General features: G+C 35.5%; 1 protein-coding gene across 1 annotated transcript in view; it reads left to right on the forward strand.

Annotated features, from left to right (window-relative positions):
- STAG1 (STAG1 cohesin complex component) overlaps positions 1-25,086 on the forward strand; it is a 418,973-nt gene that overhangs the window by 144,953 nt on the left and 248,934 nt on the right. Inside the window, exon 5 of the mRNA XM_024746228.1 lies at positions 23,388-23,484. Within this exon, the coding sequence (XP_024601996.1) occupies positions 23,388-23,484 (97 nt within the window). The remainder of the gene's footprint in view (positions 1-23,387; positions 23,485-25,086) is intronic.

Below are 25,086 nucleotides of genomic sequence, written 5' to 3' on the forward strand. Positions count from 1 at the left end.
AAGTTGGGGAAGTACAAGAAGGCAGGAATGAAGGACTGGGGGAATTGAATTACAACCCAGCATAGGTCTATAGTGGGGAGGGTCAGAGGACAGTGTCCAGGACCACTTCAGCGTGAAACTAAATTCTTGACTCAAGACAGATACTTTCTCCACCACCATCCCCTTCTGCTCTCCCTCCTCCCTCCATCCTAACAATTCTTGTCCTAGGGCTACCTTTCTTTCTGACTTTATCTCCCAACCTCTCTTGAAGACCTGTTTCTATTATTATTCCTTCTTTCTCTTGGTCCATGGATAAGAAATCTCATTCTGTAAATGCAGACACAAGAATGTCATCTTTGATTATGTTTAAAATAAAAGGTTAAAATGACATCCTGGGATCATTTAAAAGTGGTGGAATACCTTTTAAAGGCTTAAATGACTTTAGGTGAGGAACAGTTCTATCTCATTATAAAGGAAAGAGTAGCATCTTCATCCTGAACTACCTACTAGTTTATCTACTGCTTATTGATGAGAAGAAAATTTGGCTTTATTTGGGCTTGCATAATGGCCATATCAGTGTCTGTTACACTATGAACACATATGCTTCTCACTTAAAAGCTAATCTTATTTTGGTTGCCTAAACACATTTTTATTTTATTGAGAAGAGACTGTCCAGATACTTTTGGGGTTTGTTCTTCAGCTCACCTGTATTATAGCTGATATTAGTAATGTTTTATTATGTAAAAATGTTTGTATATACTTTGTCATTGGTAATTTTTGTGACTTTCTTAATATTACAAACAGTGAAATTTAATAAAATATGAGGGAGACATAAAGCAAGAGAGAGTTTGAATTTGTCAGAATTATGCCAATTAAAAAGAAACCTTAACTTTTTTGGGATCCTGTGGGAGGTTATACGTAAGACGAAGGTGAAATAAATAGAACTTTACAAACACCAGGACACTGTATCTTAGAATCACAGTATCTTTTTTTTTTTAAACATCTTTATTGGGGTATAATTGCTTTACAGTGTTGTGTTAGTTTCTGCTATATAACAAAGTGAATCAGCTATACATATACATATATCCCCATATCTCCTCCCTCTTGCATCTCCCTCCCACCCTCCCTACCCCACCCTCTAGGTGGTCGCAAAGCACTGAGCTGATCTCCCTGTGCTATGAGGCTGCTTCCACTAGCTAGCTATTTTACATTTGGTAGTGTATGTCAATGCTACTCTCTCACTTCATCCCGGCTTACCCTTCCCCATCCCCGAGAATCACAGTATCTTCATTTGAACTTCAGAAATGTTCAGATTTTATAGCCCAAGGTTTTCCCCACAAATGATTATATTTTTATAAAATAATCATTGTTGATCCCTTTTAGAGATTCAGCTGGATTACCTTTGAACATATTCATTGTTTAAGCTTCATGGTCACATCTCAACATCTTTTGCATCTCTTAAACTGACATGTGGAACTGGTCCAGACTATTTCATAATCAGTTTAGTGCCTTAAAATTCTTAGGTTTTTGAGAACAGTTGTAAGAAAGTTCTAAACATGAACTGTATTTCTTGCAGTTTTTGTGTTATGTAGTATTTGAATTATTAAGTTGTTTACTGTTTCTCAAAGATATATGTACATTTACATTTATCTACTGTTTACCAGCTCCAGTAGAAACATGAGCAAGTGAAAAGAGTCTTGTTTTGCTATTTGTTGAGCAATGTCAGTATTTTTGTGATAAAAGACGTTAACATTAAAATGTTAAGTTTCTGATTCTTCCCTGAGTCTTTTTTTTTTTTTTTTTTTCACAGGCCCCGGACGCGCAGGCTCAGCGGCCATGGCTCACGGACCCAGCCGCTCCGCGGCATGTGGGATCTTCTCGGACCGGGGTGCGAACCCATGTCCCCTGCATCGGCAGGCGGACTCTCAACCACTGCGCCACCAGGGAAGCCCCCCTGAGTCTATCTTTAACTCTTGCTTTAACCTAATAATAACCTAATAACATGTGTGATTAACTGTAAGCTAATTTTTAAAAGTGCTTTAGTCCTGATATCTCCCATTTTCCTAGAATGAAAAGTAATATGGAAAATATAGCGAACCCATGTCCCCTGCATCGGCAGGCGGACTCTCAACCACTGCGCCACCAGGGAAGCCCCCCTGAGTCTATCTTTAACTCTTGCTTTAACCTAATAATAACCTAATAACATGTGTGATTAACTGTAAGCTAATTTTTAAAAGTGCTTTAGTCCTGATATCTCCCATTTTCCTAGAATGAAAAGTAATATGGAAAATATACAGAATGTTTTAGGGCAGAAGATATAAATTGCTTTTTTCATTTCATAGGTATTTGAAAATCCTCAAATGATAGCTTAATATTAAGAGTGAGTTTTTGATTTTTTGTTTAGTTAGAATGACTCTCTGAAATTTGTGGATGTTTTAACCTGTCCCCAACAATTCTAGCATCTACATAGAGTAATATACATACTGTAAAAAATAAACCTCAGATATTGGTGGCATATCATGATAGACATTAATTTCTGATATATGTAACCATTCTTATATATATAATATAAGAAAGTGGTAGGTGTCTTTCCTTCATATGGTGACTTAAGGATCCATGCTCCTTCCATTTTCTGGCTCCTCTTTCCCTTAGAGCCTCAGTGTTGTTTGCATTCAGTGGCTGGAAGGGGAGAGAGAATGGAGCACTACCTACTTCTTAGACGCTTTTGGTCCCCCTGTTTACATTCCATTGATGGAAACTTACCAGTACTACAGTGAGCCAGGTAATGGAGTCAGTGGCTGGGTAGTTGTTACCCAGTTTGGTATACACTGTGAAAGGGAGAACACATAATTGTCATACTCTGGTTACTTTTAGATAATTAGAGGGAAGGTATACAGTAAATATTTTTATTTAATTTCTTCAATACAGAGATTATAAAAGCTGCTGATTAGTGCTAAGATAAGAGCATTAACTCCTTTTAAGTTATTTAGAACTAAAGTCCTAAGTTGAAGTTAGGGACTCTAGGAATTTTCACAGCCTCTATTCAGTTACATCCAAAGATACCTACTATTTTTCATGTATTTAGCTTCAGTAAACACATTGCTGTTGTTTTTTTTTGTGTTGTTGCTGATGTCAAGCTTGTGGCTTTAACTTAGGTGTTTCAGATATTATTAGTCTTCTTCATGATATCCCCTAACCTTCCAAAGGTATCATCCACAGGTATATCACATTTTATATAGATGGTCTAGGACATATGAAGTAAATAGAGATATGACTGTTGATGTATTTGTGATTATGATAGTGAAATATTTGTAGAAGATTATGTATATAATGGGTTTACTTTATGAAGTCATTTTAAGGAAAAATAGCCTTTATTTTACATATTTATTTGTGTTTATGAATTGTTTATAGATATTTGAATATATGGAATATGGTGCTTTCTACTAGCTTTATTTTCACAGAGAGGATCTAACTTACTTTAATGCTTCTGGTCAAAATTCCTTACTTACAGCTTCAGTAAGAATTGAAATACAGAAAATATTATATGAATAAAGACATATTGAACTATGAGACTTTTTTAGAATTTCTTCTTTTGTCCACCTCAGTAAATTTGGATTGAGTGTGCTTGTGCAGTTTCTTACCCGGTACACTAACTTTAATCTTGTATAAAGCAGAACCCTTCAGAAATTTATTTTTCATGATTTGTGTCCAAACTGCTGAAGAAAACTATATATATGTTGATATAATTCCTTATCATTTCCTGGGCTTTGGTCCTAAGCCTTTGAGATGAGAAGACAAAAAGGATTTTCCTCCCAGTGAGGACTTTTGATCTAGTACAGGATTTCTTAACCTGGAGTCAGTGCTAGAATTTTTGATAAGCATGAACAGAAATGAGGAGAGTGGTAAAACAAATTTGGAATTGATTTAAAAAAAATAAGTGCAGAGAGAAAACTGATCTGGGATATTTAAAAGGATTGTTAATGGCATTGAAGACTAAATTTGTAGGAGTATAACTTCATATAATTGTTTGATTTTCCTCCTGCAGCCTTGTAACCAGATATTAGAAATGTGAATTTACTGTTTACTAGAAGGAACAAAAATGTAGGTTTTGATCTGTGCCAGGAACTCCTTTTCAGTAGTTATAGTCCTTTGAGGGTTTTGAATTGCTTGAAACAAGACAAAGACTAATCTGACATGCACAGTCTTAGAAAGTGTATATAGATGTTGTGTTGTTTGCAGTATCATTGGGCTAGGATATGAATGTTTCCTAACTGGCTGTGGAAATTCTGGACTATGTGAACACACATTTTCAAGAAAGTTAAAAACTACGTATCCTCTATTAAAACTCCAACTTTCACTCTTCACTCAGAGATACGTGCCTTGGTGTGTTTCTTGCTAGCTTCTCCTTGTGAACTCTGTTGTCTTATGACATTAAACTTGATTGTGCTTAGGTCTTTTCTTCCTGTCCGTTTTAAGTAGGTCTGACAAATATTAATCTGTATTTTTACTAAGATCCTGTATTTTAACTGAGAAGAGTGTGATTAACTGGACTAGACAGGGTTATTCTGGGTGATATGATAGGAAATCATTTACCTATAATATCCACAAGCCTAACTTTGTTTATGAAACACCATTATTTCATAATTTATGTATCTTGATTTTAGAAGACACATTAGAGACAAATATTCTGTACTTTGAAAGAGTTGTTGCCAACTTTATGACAGCTCATGCATTAACAGCAAAACAGGTGTATTTTCACTACAGTTATGTCTTAATAATCCATGTCATCGTATCCACCCATGTATCTTAGATTTGTATGCTATGATATCACTTCCTGGTCATTCAGAACCAGCCATTTCACACCTTTTCCCCACATTGCATACAATAGCAGATTATTCTTCAGTTATATTAAGCACTGGGAAGATTTTTTTTTAAAGATGTTATTTTAGAAATCCTTTTAGAACTATTTGGTTTATAAAATGTTTCTGATATTTAGTCATTTCATAAATTACAGAAGGAATTGATGAATCCCAGAGTAAAATGGAAGAGAGAAAAAATAACTAGGATGACTTTAACTCCACTTTTCTGCTGCTTGTGCAGAAATTCCAGAATAACCTTCTATTAGTAGTTGAAGTCATCGTCAACACAAAGCAGCTCTGAGAGTCCTGGCAAGAGATTGAAAGGATGTATAATAGGATTTAGGACAGACTTTTCTAGCATAATTATTAATAGCACCCTCTTTCACCCTGTAAGTGTTCTAGTTTGTGTCATAAATTGTAATGACATTGTAAGAATTGGTAAAGAAATGAATGCAAGATAAAGACGTTAGAGGACTAAAGTTCTTGATGAGGCTCAAAAGGCAAAGTGTGAGTGTAAGGCGTTCTGTACTAAATGGACAGAGATCATTCCAGGTAGTATGGAAATGATTTCAAAGATGGAATAGTTCTTAGATGTCTAGGATGTGAATGGAGAGTTTGAAGTAAAAACATTGATGGTCTTTTAGACCAACAGAAGTAAAAATTGTGTATCTTAAGATATCAGATATATCTTTATTAACATTGCTGAAATGGCTCTGGATGGCTTGATTGGGGTAGAGGGGAAGACTTTGAACCAAGAAACAAAGTTCAGTGACTGGGCGTGGAGAGAGGGGTGACTGTAAAGGCTACTTAATGTATCACAAAAAGGAAGGTGGTGGTAGGACGGTAAGCCACCTGGCATGGGTCTTAAAGGCTGATGAGTTTCGAATGCTGATAGGTATAGTGTGGCTCGGATATGACAGTAGCTAGGAGAGGCAGTTATCATAAAGCACAAAAAAGGAAATACTGTAGTATTCTGAGGCCATAGGGAAAATATCCAAGTTTCAGATTGGGCCAAGGAGGTAGAGACAGATTTGTGAATTGGTTTTAATGTGTAGAGTAATTTTACAGTGAACTGCTAGTTCAGGATGTTTTCAGAGGAAATAGTTGGGAAGGAAAATCAGTGGAAGAGTGAATTAAGAGAAAGAAACCAAGAACTGTGTAGTATTTTAGAGCAGGACAAAAATGGGATAACTTTTTTTAATGGTTGTAGATGATACAGATTACATAGTCATTTTAAGAGATTTACTGACTTCAGGGTTCAGAAAAAACTTGGCTTAAAATGGTTTGAAAATTCAGTGTATGCTATCCAGGTGTTTTTAGCTTTGATTGACCTAAAATGGACCCCTATTATTTAATAGTGGGGAAAATACTGCACTGTTAGAAGACAAAGTTGTCATTATTTAGCTGGGATGGTCTTGGGAAAGTCACCAAATACCTTTCATCTGTAATTTCCTTATCAGTAATTGATGTTCTGCCCATGAGGCTTCTTATGAGAATCAAATGAGGCTGATTTATGTCAGTGTATTGTGATACAAAATATTTTAGTCATGCTTGGTTTATGATAAAATTCAAAGCTCACCTTTCAGTGAGGCTTAATGTGGTTTTGAATCTGTATTTTGTGTTTGTATTTTGTATTTGTAGATATTGTATGGAATTCTAGAATACATCATGTTAAAATTTAGGTTAAGGCTGGAGAAAGTTATAAGGAGAAGGATTCTGAGAGGTCACTTTTTGAGCCAAGAAAGACCTTGCCAAGCATATGTAGTGTCCCTTACCACAAATTAATCATGTTCTTTTAAAATGTGTGTTAGAGAATTTACCATAAGAAAATGCTGCTTAGAATAAAATGCTGAGGTAAATAAAAATAACTCATTTGGACATTTTTAGTTGATTTCTTTTGATACCAGTATCTCTTCTAGCTGGGGAGTGGTATGACCATACAAAGAAGCATAGCAGTTCAGAATTATTTCCACATATTCTCTGACACTAATTCACACAAAAGAGAAAAATAAAGACATGTAATGAGGGTCTCTTTCTCATTTTTTGTTGTTTCTTTTTTTACTATTAAATTGTTGGCAACTCTTTGCTTATCTCTCAAATTATATATTTATATTTGCTGGCTCATGAAATACAAACCTCTTGAATCACTAATTTAACTTAAAGTCTGACATCATTAGGAAGTAGCAGACCACATTTGCTCTTCAGTTTTCCATTATCAGCTCCTGCTGATGGCTTACCGAAAAACAGGTGGTCGAAGTTAACTATTATTTGAAAAACATGTGTTCAATGTGAGGTTAAACTCCCTTAGCTTTCCTTAAAGTATGTACAGCTTCTTCCAGTCACGTTTAATGCAGGAACTCCTCTCATACGAGATACTAGCTAGATACTTAGGATAGGCTTGTGTCCCTCCCTGTCCCGTCCCCCCTTATGATAGGCTTGTGTCCCTCCCTGTCCCATTCCCCCCCCACCAAAAAACCCCCCAAGATTAAATGGTTTTGGATATCAGGAACTATGGCAAGCACTTTTTGTATCCACTATACCACCGTCCACAGTAAAATGCATATGTTCAACATTTAGTAAATAGCTGACAAATAATCACCTCACACCAGTCAGAATAGCTATCCTCGGAAAGTCTACAAATAACAAGTCTTGGAGATACGGAGAAAAGGAAACCCTGTACACTGTTGGTGGGAATGTAAATTGGTGCAGCCACTGTGAGAAACAGTATGGAGTTCCTTAAAAAACTAAAAATAGGACTACCATATGATCCAGCAATTCCACTTCTGGGTATATATGTGGAAAAAATGGAAACACTAATTTAAAAAGATACATGCCCCCCAGTGTTCTTAGCAGCAGTGTTTACAATAGCCAAGATATGAAAGCAACCCAAATGCCCAATGGACGAATGGATAAAGAAGATGTGGTGTATATACACAGTGGAATATTACTTGGCCACAAAAAAGTGAAATCCTGCCATTTGCAGTAACATGGATGGACCTAGAGAATATTATGCTTAGTGAAATAAGTCAGACAAAGAAAGGCAGTACTGTATGATATCACTTGTAATGTGGAATCTAAACAGTAATACAAATGAATGTATATGCAAAACAGAAACAGACTTACAGATATAGAAAACAAACTAGTGCTTACCAAGGGGGGAGGGGCAAGGTAGAGCTATGGGATTAAGAGATACAAACTACTATGTCTAAAATAGATAAGCAAGAAGGATATATTTTATAGCACAGGGAATTATAGCCATTATCTTGTAATAACTTTTAATGGAGACTTATCTGTAAAAATACTGAATCACTATGCTGTACACCTGAAACTAATGTAATACTGTAAATCAACTGTATTTCAATAAAAATTTTAGAATAATACAAATGAATCTATATACAAAACAGAAACAAATTCACAGACAGAAAACAAACTTATGGTTACCAAAGGAGAGAAGGAGTGGGGGAGGGACAGATTAGGAGTGTGCGACTAACAGATGCAAACCATTATACTGTATATAAAATAGATAAGCAACAAGGATTTACTGTATAGCACAAGGAATTATATCAAATATCTTGTAGTAACCTATAATGGAATATAATCTGAAAAAGAAAAACTGAATCACTATGCTGTACACCTGAAACTCATACAATATTGTAAATCAACTACAATTAAAAAAAAATTTTTTTTTAATGGTGGAATTTTGAATCCCCAGGATTTTGTTTCTTTGATTAGAAGTAAATCAGTATTTTTCTGAAATATTTATTGTTCATTAGTATTTCCTTTAAAAGTCTTAAAATTCATTTATGTATATAATGCAACACCATTCCAAACCTTAGGGATTGATTTTGAAATTGCTGAAGTGATTGAGAAGAACAAATTACACTTAGAAAATTCTGAAAACGAAAAATAACAAGGGACTCACTCTACCAATTAATAGACTGTACGTAAAGCTACAGAAAATTTTAATGCACGTGATTGGCTCAACAACTGGCAAATGGATCAGTTGAACACAGACAGACCTACGTATATATGAAAATTTAATTTGTTAAAAAACGTGTCGTGCCTGTTTCTTTCTCTTCATAATTGTCACTTGATTAACAACTTGAAAAAAATGTAGAACTTTAACTCCTATCATGCATGAAAGTCTAAATGTAGTAGAAAATTAAATATAAACAATGATGTCATAAAACTATTAGAAAAAAATTATATGAAAAATTACTGGATTTGAGAATTATAAAAGTTAAAAAGCAAACTTAAAGCAAATATTTCACTTATTTAAAAGCCTTTAGTAGTTAGCCTTTTACCCATTATATAATATCTATTTTCTGTTTATTGCTTTTAATCTTAAATGCCAGTTTTATGTTAATATTGCCACTTCAGCATTTCTGGTTTTGTTTATTCACCTAGTATTTTCTTGATCCATATCTTTATTTTCTTCCTTTTAGAAGCCAAATTTTATTTAAGTAATATATGTACATGATTTTTTAGAAAAATCAAAGAGTACAGTGACCAAAATTGCAGTCGGTCATGTCTTTCCCTACCCATTCCCAGTCCTGCTCCTCAGAGTAATGTTTTTATTTCTTTTAGCTTTTTCTTCTGATATTTATTCTACATAATTATTTAGTGTTTTTTTTGACAGCATTGTGCTAATTGAATATGATGAACAGAAAGTATTAAGTACAAGCAAATCTTAGAAAGACATATACAAAATAGAGGGCAGTAACTCTCTAAAAACATTAGGGGCCCCATGGCCACCTCAGTTAAGTATTTGGGCATTCAGTGGTTGGGGCATGTCATCAAAATAGTGAACTAGTGTGATGTTTTATGGATTGTAAAGATGATCAAGATATCTGTGCACAGTTTTGGTGGTCAGACTCAGGTGTTGCCCCTGGTGGCCCCCACCTTCTGCTATTCATGTCCTTGACCCATCCCTTTGAGTGTGTTGAGACCTGTGACTTTCTTCTAACCACCAATAATAGCACAGGTGATGGGAGGGCAATTCTGTGATTACACTGTATTATGCAAGACACTATCTTGCTAGCAGGTTTGCTCTCAGGATTCTCCTTGTTGGTTTGACAGGTAATTGATCGTGTTGGAGAAGCCCATGTAGCAAGGAACTTCTTGGCCCTGAGAGTTGTTTCCAGCCAGTAGCCAGCAGGAGGTCAGGGCCCTCAGTCGACAACCAATGGCAAGGAAAGAAATTGTCCCAACAACATAAGTGAGCTTAGAAGTAGATTCTTTCCCATTTGAGCCTCCAAATGAGAATGTAGCATAGTGAATATCTTGACTGCAGCCCTGTGAGACCCTAAGCAGAAGATTCAGATGAGCTGTATCTAGATTCCTGACTCTCACAGATTGTGAGATGTAGATAACCAAGACAACTGTTTATGACAGAAAGCAGGAAAATTAACATAGTGCTGAAGCAACACTGTGAAAGTTATACTTTTGTCCATTCCAGGTAAAAACAACTTACTTTGAGTGGTCCTTGTTAATTGGAGAAAAAGGCATTAGCCAGGTTAATAGCTGCTTATCAAGTGCCAGGGTCTGCAACTGCCGTGAAGGTCACCACGTGATTAAGCTTATGATGATTCATAGTTGTTCTCCAGGATCCATCTGACTTCTCTGTTGGCCAAACTGGTGAGTTTAATAGGGGTATGATAGGTTTCACTGCCTTTGCCTCTTTGAGGTCTTTGATTAAATTCTGTAATTCCCCTGGGGATGTAGTATTGCTTCTAGTTTATTATCTTGGTAAAGAGAGGAAGTTCCATGAACTTTGCTTTAGACATTCCTACCATAATGCCTCTTATCCCGTGGGTCAGAAAGTTAATGTGGGGTCCTTTCAGTTGCCAGGTATCTCTCTTCCAAGTATCTATTCAGCAACCAGGGAAATAACCACAGGGTGAGTCCCTGGACCATTTGGGCTCACTTTCAGTCAGACTGGCGTTAAAACCCCATGTATCACCTGACCCATGTATCATGTATCACCATAAGCCTCTAATTTAACTTGTGGACCTCAGTGCCAGGAAATAAGGGCGATTCAGAGACAGTGTCTATTAATGAGAGTGAGTGTTTCCTTTTTACAGTACGTAGCACCTCTGATTAATGGCTGCAAGTCTCTGGGGAAGGATTAGAGGAGGGTGTATGGTGTGACTTGCAATAGCTGTGCAGGCTCCTTTTTCAAGGGACCTGGTTTCCACTTTGTTCAACTGACTCTGGATCTGTGAGCTAACCCAGGTTTAGTAACTGGTGAGAAGGCTATAACTCTCCAATGTGTTGGAGACAAAGTTAGACTTCTGGCTACCAGACCTAGAGTTTTTCCTGTTATATAAATTAAACAGTATTCTACTAGGCTGCCCACCTGTTTTGTTCCCAGGGGCACTGTAATCAGTTAGCTGCTGCCAAAAATTTCTGTGGGCCAAATCATTCTGGTGACAAGTACATCCCTGCCTCCCCTTACAGGTAATGAACCCATCTTGTCTTTGACGATTAAGTATAGCCACTTGGGCTGTATTAGCTTGGCTGTCATCATCTCCATTGATGATCTTCTTAATGACCACATCCCCTACACTCATACCAGGCTCACAAAGGAGAGTAACCACAGACCTCTGTAAGAATGGGAGATGTAGCTCCTCCCTTCACTAATTGCTTTCTGGGCCCTCTTGTATAACATAGTTGAGGAATAGCAGTATGAAATTCTCACGTGATAAATCCAGTCCAACTCCCTAAATCATTAGATTCTTTCCTCCCTCCATCCTTATCAGTGCCAGGAAAGCTCTGGCATCTCAACCTTTAAATCCAACTTTTAGTGCACCAACTAGATAATTAATAATTAGAGCCATTTTCAGGTACATGGACTAATGTAGTAAATCTGTTATCTCTACTGAGTGCACCCATGTCAATTAATTTGCCCTGATGTAGCATTATATTTCATCCTCTTTGGTCAAATACTTCAGGAATCTACTCCACACATGGTTCTCCAATTTCTGTTGGGTATGTAAGCTATTTCCTCTTGGGTCATAGTGTGTACCTGTCCCCCTGGAGCATGCTGAGATTTGACCCTAGTTACGGATCTAATGGCAAAAGGAGTTGATTGTGGTGGGTCTTCAGGAGAATGAGCATCCCCCTTCAAGGCATCTGCCCATGTGAGATCATCAGAAGGTTTTCAAGCCATGGAAGGCTAGTGTTCTTAGACGCTGGAAAGCAAGCTACTTCCACTGGTATGGAAGGCTCCCAATTAGTGGTGAGGGGCTAAGGGAGTGGGAAAGAGGTCAAAATTGTTAGTTTCATCTAAGACCAACTAGATATCTCCATTCTGATTTCAGGATCTCAGTCTTTCCCGATCAAGGTTTTAATTTTCAAATGAGAAACTTGATGAGATTGAATTCAGCTGTTTTTGTAATTCAGCAACCTACACAATTAAATTTTTAGCTTGACCTTTGGCAATATCAGCCCCATACGTATAAGAAAGAAGAGATTCTTCCAGGGGAATCATGGAAGCTCTCTGGTTCTCACACTGTGACTTAAGCTGAGAATTAATGGACTTGAGCTTGTCATTTTCTAAGTGCTCAATTGTACACAAAAGTATCTTATCTCATACTGCTGTCCTCACAGTTCTCATTACTGCTGTAATAGCAGACATAGCAGCCACTTAAGTTCCCAAGGCATGTGCTTGAGTTGACACTTCATCACAGTGTACCACAGGTGTTAGCTTCACTGTTCTGAAACTACTGTATGCCATAGATTACTAGCATCCCATTTCCTTGGCGAGCAGCTCAGCCCTAGGCTTAATCCCAAGGGCATGACCAAACCAGTCCCCAAATCTTATCTTTACTGGTTTATCATTTGGAACCACTCCTGGGACTAATTCTGTACCAGTCTGGATTCAGTCAGGAGTCGAAACTACAGAGTAATTTGAATTGGTAAAATGCATTATACATAATTGCTAAACTATGATAGAAGAGTTAACTATAAAGATGTAAAAATAACACTAAATCTTCTAGGGCTGAAGGAGATTTCTCAAGGAAAGACAGCCTTGGAAGAGAGGGGTTCCCTTCCCCAGGCGGGGGTTCAGACCTTGTTGGAGAAAGTGGAGTTACAGCCTGCTGAATGACAGAGAAGTTCACTGGATTGCCTTAACCAGAGCTGGTTCACAGTTTCTGGGCAGCAGGAAACAATATTCTGAGGTACAGTCATGTTCAGCATGGTAGACAGTTGTACAGAGAAAGATGTGGCACTGCTGCCAGCGTGAGACCTGAAGCCTGCCAGTGTCTATGTCAGTAGGGCTGCATTAGGAGGGTAATCACTACTCCCAGGCTGGAGTACAAGGTTGCCAAAGGACTGCATACTCTTGGCATAAGCCTGGGACAAACACCACTGGATTTCCTTTTATGCACTTGCTGCTATTGGACTATGTAGCAAGAGCAAGAAAAGCTAGACTCTGACATACCAAAACCAGGAAGAGAAAACCCCTTTCCTTCTGCAGTATCCTTCCAGAGCTCTATGCTAATAAAGCTTAAATAGTGCTTACTGTGAAAGAGAAATGCTTATAAAGTCCCGTTCATTATTATAGAGCAGATACTGAAGAGTAGCTTTGGAGCCAAGGCACAGTAAATTGATAACTGATGAAGAGGCTTTCCTTAAATGTGTGGTGTTGGCAGCTATTTGCTTTCTTAAGAGAGAGGCATTGAATGCAGATTGGATGCTCTGTATGTAGAGGTGGAGTTTGTATAGATTATCTGACTTTAACTGTTGGTCCTGACATTTATGAGATTTTCTCTTTTTCCTTGGAATTTATGAATTTTATCTTGACTTGCTTATATGTGTCATTTTCCCATTAATTCTGGCAACAACTAGATAAGCTATGTTAATGTACAGATGTAAATCTTTCACTGATCAGGTGGTTTTTCCTCTTAAAATGATCACTTTAATTGTATTCTCTTTTTTCCCCATCTCAAACACCTGTACTTGTTAGTCTTAGGTATATCTACCAAATCTTTTATCCCTTACCTCATGAATTCCATTTCTGTATTTTTATTTTGTGTTGAGATTTTTTTTCCCCATTCAACTTCCAGGATGTTAATTCATGCTCTATAGTGATTATTCTTAGGTTGATCCAATGAATATTTAAATTTGATAGTCTTTTTTTTTAGACTTCCAGAAAGTCTTTTTATGCTTTAAATCTCCCATCTGTTTCATATATACCCAATTTACTTTTTCTTTTCTCCTTCTTGATTGCTGAGTCTTTTAGGCATATTATTTTGCTTTGACTTCTTAAGGCTCTTTTCAGTTTGGGTGGTCAAATCCAAATTATTAGGATCCCTCCACTGACACAAATTCATATATAATAGGTGTTGACATGGTCTCCATTCCTGTGAGTATCACACTAACCAACAGTTCTGTTAATTGGATAATGTTTTCCCAGGCTTAGGAGTAGGAGGCAACTCAGCTTATTGTAATAGTCCCCTGCAATTCCTCTGAGGCCAAGAATATAAAAACTTTACATTAAGAGAATTGATATTTAAAATGTCATTTTAATTTATCTGTACCAATTTATTTAGACATCACTATTATTTTTCTGAAAATGGCATTGAAATGATATTACAATCTGTGATTCCATTCGTAACTCTGGAATAAAATCTGGCCTGTCATGTGATGTCACACCATTTATCTGAGCTTAAAAACAAATTTCTCTAAGTTTAGGCGATAATACAGTTGTGTAAGAGGACAGTGATATGATCAGATTGGCCAGAAACTGCAGTTAGTTAAAACACAAAAATCAACAAGAAGAAAAAGCAGCCTTTAGAGAACTCTGAAAACCAAGAACATTTTAGCTCATATCTGAGGGTAAAATAACAGTCTAGTTTCATGGAGTAATAAAGAACTCTTAGTCTACCTATGTAGTATTTATTTTTTTATTTGCATTCACAGAAAACATGTATATGATATTACTAAGGGCTATGGTGAAAAAACTCATCTAAATATTAATTTATTATATAGTGATTCTTGGTTGGGAAGAGGGAGGGCCCTTTATTCATTTAAGATTCCTAGTTAGGGTCTTTAGTTTATGAAGTAACTATATTGCCATCTACTTGTATTTCTCCAAAGCAAATGAATCTACTCTTAAGCAACAATATAGAATACTAATTCTCTATGACCTTGTCTGTTTAACTGAGGTCCTATCAAATGGTCTGCCGAAAGAAGTATATTTATCTAGTAGAGTTTGAAGAATGTGCACTCAGTGTACTGTGTAGATATCCATATTGAATTGATTATCTTTTTTTTAGGTTTAGTTTATAAGAAGCTTAGAGGCAGATTTAAAACTCATTTTTAACCATGACATTGACTGTTCTTTTTCACATATTTCTATTTCCTCTTCTTATCCTTGACATTTTCTTTTGTTTTCTCTTTAGTTTTTCTTTCTCAGTTTTAAAAATATTATACTTCTAACTACTACAAATTTCTTCTTATACTGTAATATGATATAATCATATAGCAAATGTCATGATATTTATCATTTGACTGTTATCTGTGATTCAGATGTTGGCTTATGGTTTCCCTTTAAGGATCTGTGGCTAAGTTCTCAGAGATTTTCATTTTAGTAAAGTCTTAGATTTAAACTTCTTGGAATGAATCAAGGGCAAGCCTGTCAGTGTCACAGTTTGAATTTTTGTATATCTGTTTGTATGCTACTATAAATGCATGTGTGTGATACCATTTACTTTAAAAGAATCATACGTTTCTCTTTTTAATTAATATGTCACAAATAACTTACTGTATCATTAGTGCTAACGTATCAGTACAGCTCATTTGTTAGTTACATTTTATTCTAGTTTGGTGAAACCTTCTTTTATAGACATTTAAATTGATAGTATTTTTGCCCCAGTAAACAGTACTTACAGTATCCATGCAGGTATTATTTCTGTGTAGGAAGAAGGCTGCATATAAATATTTATAGCCACAGGGGCAGATTTTGGCAGAGATGACTGGCCACTTACCGAAAATTTATTTTTCTTTTTTCATCGTGGAGAAAGTTCCAGGAGGGTACTGGCCAAAACAGACTTCATGTTTCTGCGCCCCCCCCCGCCTTTTTTTTTGCGGTATGCGGGCCTCTCACTGTTGTGGCCTCTCCCGTTGCGGAGCACAGGCTCCGGACGCGCAGACTCAGCGGCCATGGCTCATGGGCCCAGCCGCTCTGCGGCATGCGAGATCTTCCCAGACCGGGGCATGAACCCGTGTCCCCTGCATTGGCAGGCGGACTCTCAACCACTGCACCACCAGGGTTCTCTGCTCCCCTTCTATCTAGATGTGGCTAGTTTACAAGTTTTTGCCAATGAAGTATTAGAGAGAGTGATATGTACTACTTCCAAAGCTGAATTACAAAAATCTGCCATGCTTTTCTGTGTTTACTTCTTCATCAGCTGGATATTGACTTTTCAGGATCAACCTTAGAAACCTCTTAGAGAGGATAATAGAGCCTCTGTCAGCTTAGGTCCCAGAATGACTGTGTGACTATACCTTGTATTTTAGATGTTCTAAGGCTATGACCTCTTTGAGAGGCTGTGGATATGTTATTAGAAATGTTTCTTCTTGTAATCTTGGAGTAATATCTTTCCCTGCTCCCTAATTGAGGACAACCAACATTTAAATGTAATGTGTGTTTCTTAAGGTGGGAGCTTAAATCATTCATTTAGAACTTCTTTTATTATAAAGTATGTGAAGCTATAAATTTCCCTCTAAGCACTATTTTACCTGCATTCTACAACTTTTGATATGTTGTATTTTCATTATCATTCACTTCAAAATATTCCCTAATTACCAAAACATTTAGGGATACTTTAGGTAACGTTTTTGTTACTGATGTCTAATTTAAATCTAAAATGGTCCGAGAATGTGCCCTGTGTTTTTTCTCCATCCTTAAAAACTCATAAAGGCTTGCTTTTTGGTCTTTTGGTGAATGTTCAATGTGTACCTAAAATGAATGTGTATTCTCTAATTGTTGGTGTTATAATTATACATGTTGATTAGGTCATGTTTATTAGCAGTGCTGTTCAACTCTTCTGTATGTTTGCTATTTTTTGTTTTTGTGTTTGCTTCTTTTATCAGTTACCAATAGACATACAATAAAGTCTCAACTGTGGTTATCGATTTGCATATTTTTACTTTCAGTTCAGTTTTGCTTTATGTATTTTGGGACTCTTGTTATTTGGTATGTAAAAACTTATAATTGTTTTATCTTTCTGATGAATGTAGCACTTTATTATTATAAAGTATGTTTTTTTAATAATGTAAACACTGACATTTATTATTTAAATTTATTTATTTATTTATGGCTGCATTGGGTCTTCGTTGGTGTGCGTGGACTTTCTCTAGTTGCAGTGAGCGGGGGCTACTCTTCCTTGTGATGTGTGGGCTTCTCATTGAGGTGGCTTTTCTTGTGTGGAGCATGGGCTCTAGTTGCGGGCTTCAGTAGTCATGGCTCGTGAGCCCTAGAGCACAGGCTCAGTAGTTGTGGCACACAGGCTTAGTTGCTCCGTGGCATGTGGGATCTTCCCAGATCAGGGCTCAAACCCGTGTCCCCTGCATTGGCAGGCAGATTCTTAACCACTGCACCACCGGGGAAGTCCCATAAAGTATGTTTTTTTTTGGTTTGTAATTCCTTGTTTTGATTTGTCTGCTGTAAACATAGTCATAACAGCTTTTTTTATAGTTAATGTTTGCATGGTATACATTTTTTCTCCCTTTTAGTGCAACCTATCTGTGCTATTATATTTAAAATGTGTCTCTTGTAAATATCATGTGATTGATTTTTATTCAGTCTGGGTAGTTTTCTTTCAAGAGGAGTGTTTATTAGTCTATCTGCTTGGTTTTGTTTTAGTTTTCTTTGAAAAGTTTTTATGTTGCTTCTACTTGAAAAATACCTTTTGGCCAGATACAGAATTCTAAATGGGCAGTTTTTTCTTTTTTATTTCCTCTACCATTATTGAGATAAAATTGACTATAAGATTGTGTAAGTTTAAGGTGTACAGTGTGTTGATTTGATACATTAGCATGTTGCAAAATAATTAGCACCATAGCTTTAACTGACATCTCCATCCCTTCACATTATTACCATTTGTTTTTTCTGGTGAGAACATTTAAGATGTACTCTTTCAGCAACATTCAAGTATATAATACAGTATTGTTAGCTATAGTCACTGTTCTGTATGTTGTATCCCCAGAACTTGCTAATCTTTCAACTGGAAGTTTGTACCCTTTGACCAACTTCTCACCATTTCCCTTACCCTCAAGTCCTGGTAAATACTACTCTGTGTCTATTTCTCTGAGTTTGGCTTTTTTTTTTAGATTCCACATATAAGTGTTATCATATAGTATTTGTCTTTCTCTGACTTACTTCACCTAGTACAGTGCTTTCAAGGTTCATTCAAGTTGTTTCAAGTGGCAGGATTTCCTTCTTTCTCATGGACGAATTAGTATTCCATTGTGTGTGTGTGTGTGTGTGTGTATGTGTGTGTGTATGTGTGTGTGTATGTGTGTGTGTATGTGTGTATATATATATACATACCACATTTTCCTTATCCATTCATCTTTTAACAGACACTGAGGTTGTTTCCATATTTTGGCTATTGTGAATGCAGTGAACATGGAAGTGCAGATATTTTAATAAAATCCTGATTTTAATTCCTCTGCATATATACCCAGAAGTGGGATTTCTGGATCATATGGTAGTTCTATTTTTTAATTTTTTGAGGAACATCTGTACTGTGTTACGTAGTGGCTGTACCAGTTGGCATTCCCACTAGCAATGCACACCCTCACCAACACTTGTTATCTCTTATCTTTTTAATAGCTGTTCCAAACAGGTGTGACATTAATATCTCATTGTGGTTTTGATTTACATTTTCCTGATGATTAGTGATGTTGAGCGTCTTTTCACATATTTCTTGGCCATTTGTATTCCTTCTTTGGAAAGCTATTCAGTTTCTCTGCCAACTTCTAAATTGGATTTTTTGCTATTAAATTTAGTGATTTATTAAATTTGATTTAATATAGAAATGCGATTTTATGTAGTATAGAAATGCAACTATTTTCTGTATGTTGATTTTGTATCCTGCAACTTAATAAGTTTATTTTTTCTAACAGTTTTTTGATGGAGTCTTTAAGATTTTCTGTATGGAAGGTCATATCATCTGAAAAAAAAAGTTTTACTTCTTCCTTTTCTATTTGGATACCTTTTATTTTTCTTGACTGATTGCTCTGCTAGGACTTCTAGTATTATGTTGACTAGGAGTGATGAGAGTGTTTGTTCACTCTGGTCTTTCCTGATCTTAGAGAAAATCTTTTCAGTCTTACACTATTGAGTAATGTTGGCTGTGGGTGTTATATATGGCCTTTATTGTGTTGAGGTTTGTTTCTTCTATACCCAGTTTGTTTTAGAGTTTTTGTCATAAATGAATACTGTATTGTGTCAGAAGTTTTTCCTGCACTTATTGATATGATCATGCAGTTTTTATCTTTTATTCTGTTAATGTGTATCACATTTATTTTTGCATCTTGAGCCATCCTTGCATCACAGGACTAAATCCTGCTCAGTCATGGTATATGATCCTATTAATGCATTGCCGAATTTGATTTGCTAATATTTGTTGAGGATTTTTGCATCTATGTTTATCAGGAATAATTGGCCTTTTCTTGTGGCATTTTTTATCTGGTTTTGGTATCAGGGTAGTACTGGCCTCATAAAATGTGTTTGGAAGATTTCCACTCTCTTCCTTTTTTTGAAAGAGTTTGAGAAGGACTGGCATTAATTCTTAGAATGTTTGTTAGAAGTCACCAGTGAAGCCTTCTGGTCCTGGACTTTTGTTTGTTGGGAGGTTTTTAATTACTGATTCAAAATCCTTGCTAGTAATTGGGGTCAGTTTAGATTTTCCATTTCATCATGATATAGTATTATTAGGTTGTATGTTTCTAGGAATTTACTCATTTTTTTCCTAGGTTGTCCAATTTGTTGGCATATGATTGTTCATAGTAGTCTCTTATGACCCTTTGCATTTTTGTGGAATCAGTTGTAACTTCTCTTTCATTTCTGATTTTATTTTTTTTTTTGCGGTGGGCCTCTCACTGCTGCGGCCTCTCTACCGTTGTGGAGCACCGGCTCCGGACGTGCAGGCTCAGCGGCCATGGCTCACGGGCCCAGTGGCTCTGCGTCATGTGGAATCCTCCCGGACCGGGGCATGAACCCGCGTCCCCTGCATCGGCAAGCGGACTCTCAACCACTGTGCCACCAGGGAAGCCCCAATTTTATTTTTTTGAGTTCTCTTTTTTTCTTGGTGAGTCTAGGTAAAGGTTTGTCAATTTTGTTTATTTTTTCAAAGAACCAGCTTTTAGTTTCATTGATCTTTTCTGTTGGCTTTTTAGTCTCTGTTTCATTTATTTCTGCTCTAATCGTTATTATTTCCTTCTTGCCACTAACTTTGGGCTTCATTTGTTCTTTTTTTTTTAAAAATTCCTTGAGGTGTAAAGTTAGGTTGTTTATTTGAGATTTTTCTTGTTTCTTGAGGTAGGTATTTATCACAGTTAACTTCTCTCTTAGAACTGCTTTTGCTGCATCCCATAAATTTTGGTATGTTACATTGCCATTTTCATTTGTTGCAAGAGAAGAAGAAAGGAATAGAGAGGAACTACAAAAGCAGCTTGAAAACAATTAACAAAATGGCAATAAGCACATACCTATCAGTAGTTACTTTAAATGTAAATTCACTAAGTTCTCTAATCAAAAGATACAGAATGGTTGAATGGGTAAATAAATAATAAATACATTCTGTATTGAATTCTTCACTACGGTATCGTATTAGTTGTTTAGATTCCTTTGCCCCTACACGTCTCTGATAACTTTTAAAAGGTATAACTTTGTTTCCTTCCAGGTGAATAACCAATTATATCAGTATTATTTATTAGATAAACCACCCTTTTCCATCTAAAATTGAAATATCTCCTCTGTTATAGCTTGTTTTAAATATACCTGGATCTGTTTCTGTGCTCTACTGTCTTGTATTACTTTTCTATATTACTTTCAATCTATATTGTTTTCAGTATTTTTGTATTATTTTAATATTCCTAATGCAAGTCCCTCCTCATTAGTCTTATTTATTCAGAATGTTTTGTGCTCTTCATATATAACTGGTGGGATTATAAATTAATATTTGTGCTTTGGGAGCTAAAGAAAAATTTGGTCACCATGTTCAGAGTGCGTTCACAATGCTGGGCCCCATATAGAAGTGGGGAAATGGCTTCCTTCTCTGCTTTGTGCCATACTTCATTACCTGGGTCACAAAACATTTCTGCTTTGCTCCTGAGTCTCAAAGTCATTGTTAACCTGCTCTATCCATTCTTAGGCCTCACCACCATTTTTAGCCAAGAGGGCCTGAACACATTATGCAACAGAAGTGAACCCTGAACAGATACCATGCTGTTCTTTTTTTCTTTTTAGCCTCTCCTACCACCGTTGTATTTTCTTTGTACTTTTAAAACAAAATCTTCCAGACACTAATGTGATGAGACAGAGAAACAGTGTTATATACATCAGCAGTTAATGATAAAGTCCCCCTTTCATATTAGAGAAGGAAATACGATTGCTCCTCAGAAGAGATCATTAAAGAAGGGAAAGGGGTACGCTCCAGCAGAATGGGTTAAAATAAAAGGGCTGACAAAACCTGGTATTGGTGAGGATGTGGAGCTCCTAATATCATACATTGCTGGAGGATGTATAATTTAATACATCTGTTTTGGAAAATTGGATGACATTGTGTACTGGCCCTCAATATATATGTATTCTGTTTGTTAATAAGTCTGCTACTAGGTATATATACTGCAGAAAAAATGTGTATGTCAAACAATGTGTACAGGTATGTTCATAACAATTTTATTTGTGATAGCCCTAAAACGGAAATGACTCTCATGTACATCGGTAGTAAAATGGGTTATAAAATATGCTATATTAATACAATGAAATACTATCCAGCAGTACAAACAAGGAATTACTGATAACACATACTATAACATGACTGAATCTCACTGATAAAACATTGACTGGAAGAAATCAAACACAAAGCACAGTATTATATGAATTTCAAAAACATATCTACTGTAAAGGAATAATAGTTAAACTATTGACATTTGTGATGGTTACTGCCTGGAATGGAACATGAGGTGGCCTGTTTCAGTTCTGGAAATTTTTTTATATTTTCATTTTGGTTATGGTTATACAGGTGTATGTATATGTAAATTTTCATCAAGGAGTAACTTAAGATTTACGCATTTACTGTATATAATTATACCTAAGTACAAAACTAAAAATTTATTTAAAATTGTTAAAAAAATTATTTTTATTGGTCTCTTGTGCTTTCCCACCTCCCACCCCCAGAAAGACCCTCAACAATTCTGCCTGGTAGTATGCTAAGTGGAATCACATTAAATTTATCTAGCAATTTGGAAAGACTATTGATACAGCACTAAATCTTTTTTTAAAAATTCAGTATATGAAACTAATTTAGGTCATTTTCAATATCCTGTAAGTTTTTTATAATTTTCATCATTAAAATTTATACAGTCTTTGAGTTTGTTTTTAGATGATTTTCATTGTGAACAGCCTTCTCAATCTATTTATATTTCTTATATATTGCCAACATTAAAATTTTATTTTGTACATTTATCTTTTGTCAGTTGTCTTGTCAAATTTTTTTATTAATCTTTCAAGTCAGTTTGGTAGAGACTCAAATTTTCTTATCAACTATAGGAAAGGAGAATTGTGTTTACTGATATTTTACTAATTTTTGCACAAACTAAAAACTTTTAAAATCTGTGTTGAATGCTTAGGGATGCATCCTTGCCTCATTCTTTTTTACAGCTGAAAAGTGTTAAGGATTTCAACAACACATATGTTGTAGTCTTTGTCTTTATGTTGTTTACCAACATATCACATAACACTAGTTTTTCTAGACGTTTTTTATTAAGCTTGGCTGCAGGATTTTTATCAGATACCTTTTTGAGATCTAGTATTAAAATCATTTGTTTTTCTTCTTTACATTGTTGATAAATTGAATTGTTTGAGTTCCTAATATTGAGTCATCCTTGTATACCTGGGAAAAAAATGCATTTTATTATATCTGGTGTGTATTCTTTTTATTCTCTGCTGGGTTTTCTGATACTCAGCTTATATCTATGTATAAGTGAAGTTACTTTTTGTGTTATTTTCACAATATGGTTTGAATATTAGTATCTATAGTTGTTTAATAATTATTGGACTTAATGTGACTGGTAAAATCAGGCTTATATTGTGCTCTATTTTGCACAAATTTCTGAAACCTAGTAATTTACCTTTGAATTGCCTTTCAACATGAGGGAATCTCTACTTTTATTTGGCTACAGAGAGATAATTTTAGGTAAGTAGTTTTCTTGTTTAAATAGATACACATGGAAAAACAGGAATTTTTTGAAAATTTATTTGCTATAAATTTTTTAATTTTTACTTTTGTGGTTTTTTTCCCCCCACAGTCTGTGGTTGATGACTGGATTGAATCATATAAACAAGACAGGGACATCGCACTTCTGGATTTAATCAACTTTTTTATCCAGTGTTCAGGATGTCGAGGTACAGAATGTTGCAATAAATGATGTACATTAAGACTGTCAGTCCAGCAGTGTCAATTTTACTTTACCTTGTGTTAGTCATTTTATAATTCATCCTGGAATTATGTGCTCATCTTTTTCTGATAAAATTATTTTTATTTAAGTATACTTCTCTTTTTTTTCTGGTTCAGTTTTACTCAACAGACTTCTGAATTTTTTAATATTTTGAAGGAAATCTTAAATTAATGAATTGGCTTTTTAGATCATAAGATTTTATAATTAATATTTACTGTTATTATTTGTATCTGTGCTCCATATTGTAAACTATGCTAGTTGCTAAAATTCATTGAGTCCTCATGTTATAGATGAAATGCTTGAAGCTTAAATAATTCAAGGTAACATAAGTATGAAAATCAGTTTTCTTAAGTTTACAGTCATTTGGAATCCATAGACAATTTGTTAAAAGTAAAGTTTTATTTTTATCATATTAATACATAACTGATAGATACTTTTCTTCTCTAGAATAAATATTAACAGGTTAAATGTGCTACATGGGGAAAATCAGTTGGTAAACACCGTTCTTTACTTATTAATACAGAAAGAATGGTTGTCTTTTATTGAGATCACTGATCAAATTGATTTCTTGAAGGTTTTCTTATTTCTAAGTTATCGCTCACCATATTGACATAAGTTTATCAAATATTTACAGAGTACCTAAGTTATACTAAGCACTGTTCCAAAGTATACAGATATTATCAAGACAGTCTCTGCCCCAGTATTAAGAGTAAGTTTAATTTTTAAAGAAGGCTTTATCGCAAAGAAAAAGAGGGAAATATACCAATAGTTTACTAAAGTGCTCAGTGCCATGAAAGTAATAATAATAAAACTGGTTACAGTTTAATGACTAGTATGTGCCAAGCTGTGTGCTTTACATACATTAGCTCATTTAATATTGGTTTGACACTTCTATCAGTCAGATGTGATTTTTATTCTGTAGTTCAGGAAACTGAGAATACAGGGCTTAGGTTCGTTTTTGGACATCATACAGTTTGTAAGTGCCAAATTCACAATTTAGATTCAGGCTTGTCTCAATCTGAAGTCTATATGTCTAACCAGAAGGTAGTGTGGGAATAACAAGGAGGGGCTTCTGATCCAACCTAAGCTGTGTGTTTCTGTGTATGTGTGAATGTGGGGATATTTGTAAGTAAATGCATCTCAGAGGAAGAAACTCTACCCTGGGACTGAGGTTGAGTAAGAGAAAATTAAGGAGGAGGAGAAAGGCCAAAGTTAACAGACTGTGTAAAAATTCCGGAAGACAAGAAAATAACAGCACACTGTAGGACATAAAGAGAGTTTATGGCTGAATCCTAGAGCATAGAGACAGGTGAGGATTGGCAAGAGATTAGTTTATTTGAAGGAAAGTGAGTTTGTTAATTTTACAGTCTTAAAATGGGAAAGGCAAGCACTGAGTGATGTGCTTTACATGTGTTATCTTGTCTAAACTGTGTAATTGTCCTGTTAGATTGAGTTTTGATTTTAAAACAACTGGTAGTCTTAAAATTTTTTCCTTTTGTAATTCATTCCCATGGTTCAAAAAACCAAAAAAAAAAAAAAAAAAAAAAAA

The sequence above is a fragment of the Neophocaena asiaeorientalis genome, unplaced genomic scaffold (assembly GCF_003031525.2).
Source record: "Neophocaena asiaeorientalis asiaeorientalis breed wild unplaced genomic scaffold, Neophocaena_asiaeorientalis_V1.1 scaffold437, whole genome shotgun sequence".
NCBI lineage: Eukaryota > Metazoa > Chordata > Mammalia > Artiodactyla > Phocoenidae > Neophocaena > Neophocaena asiaeorientalis.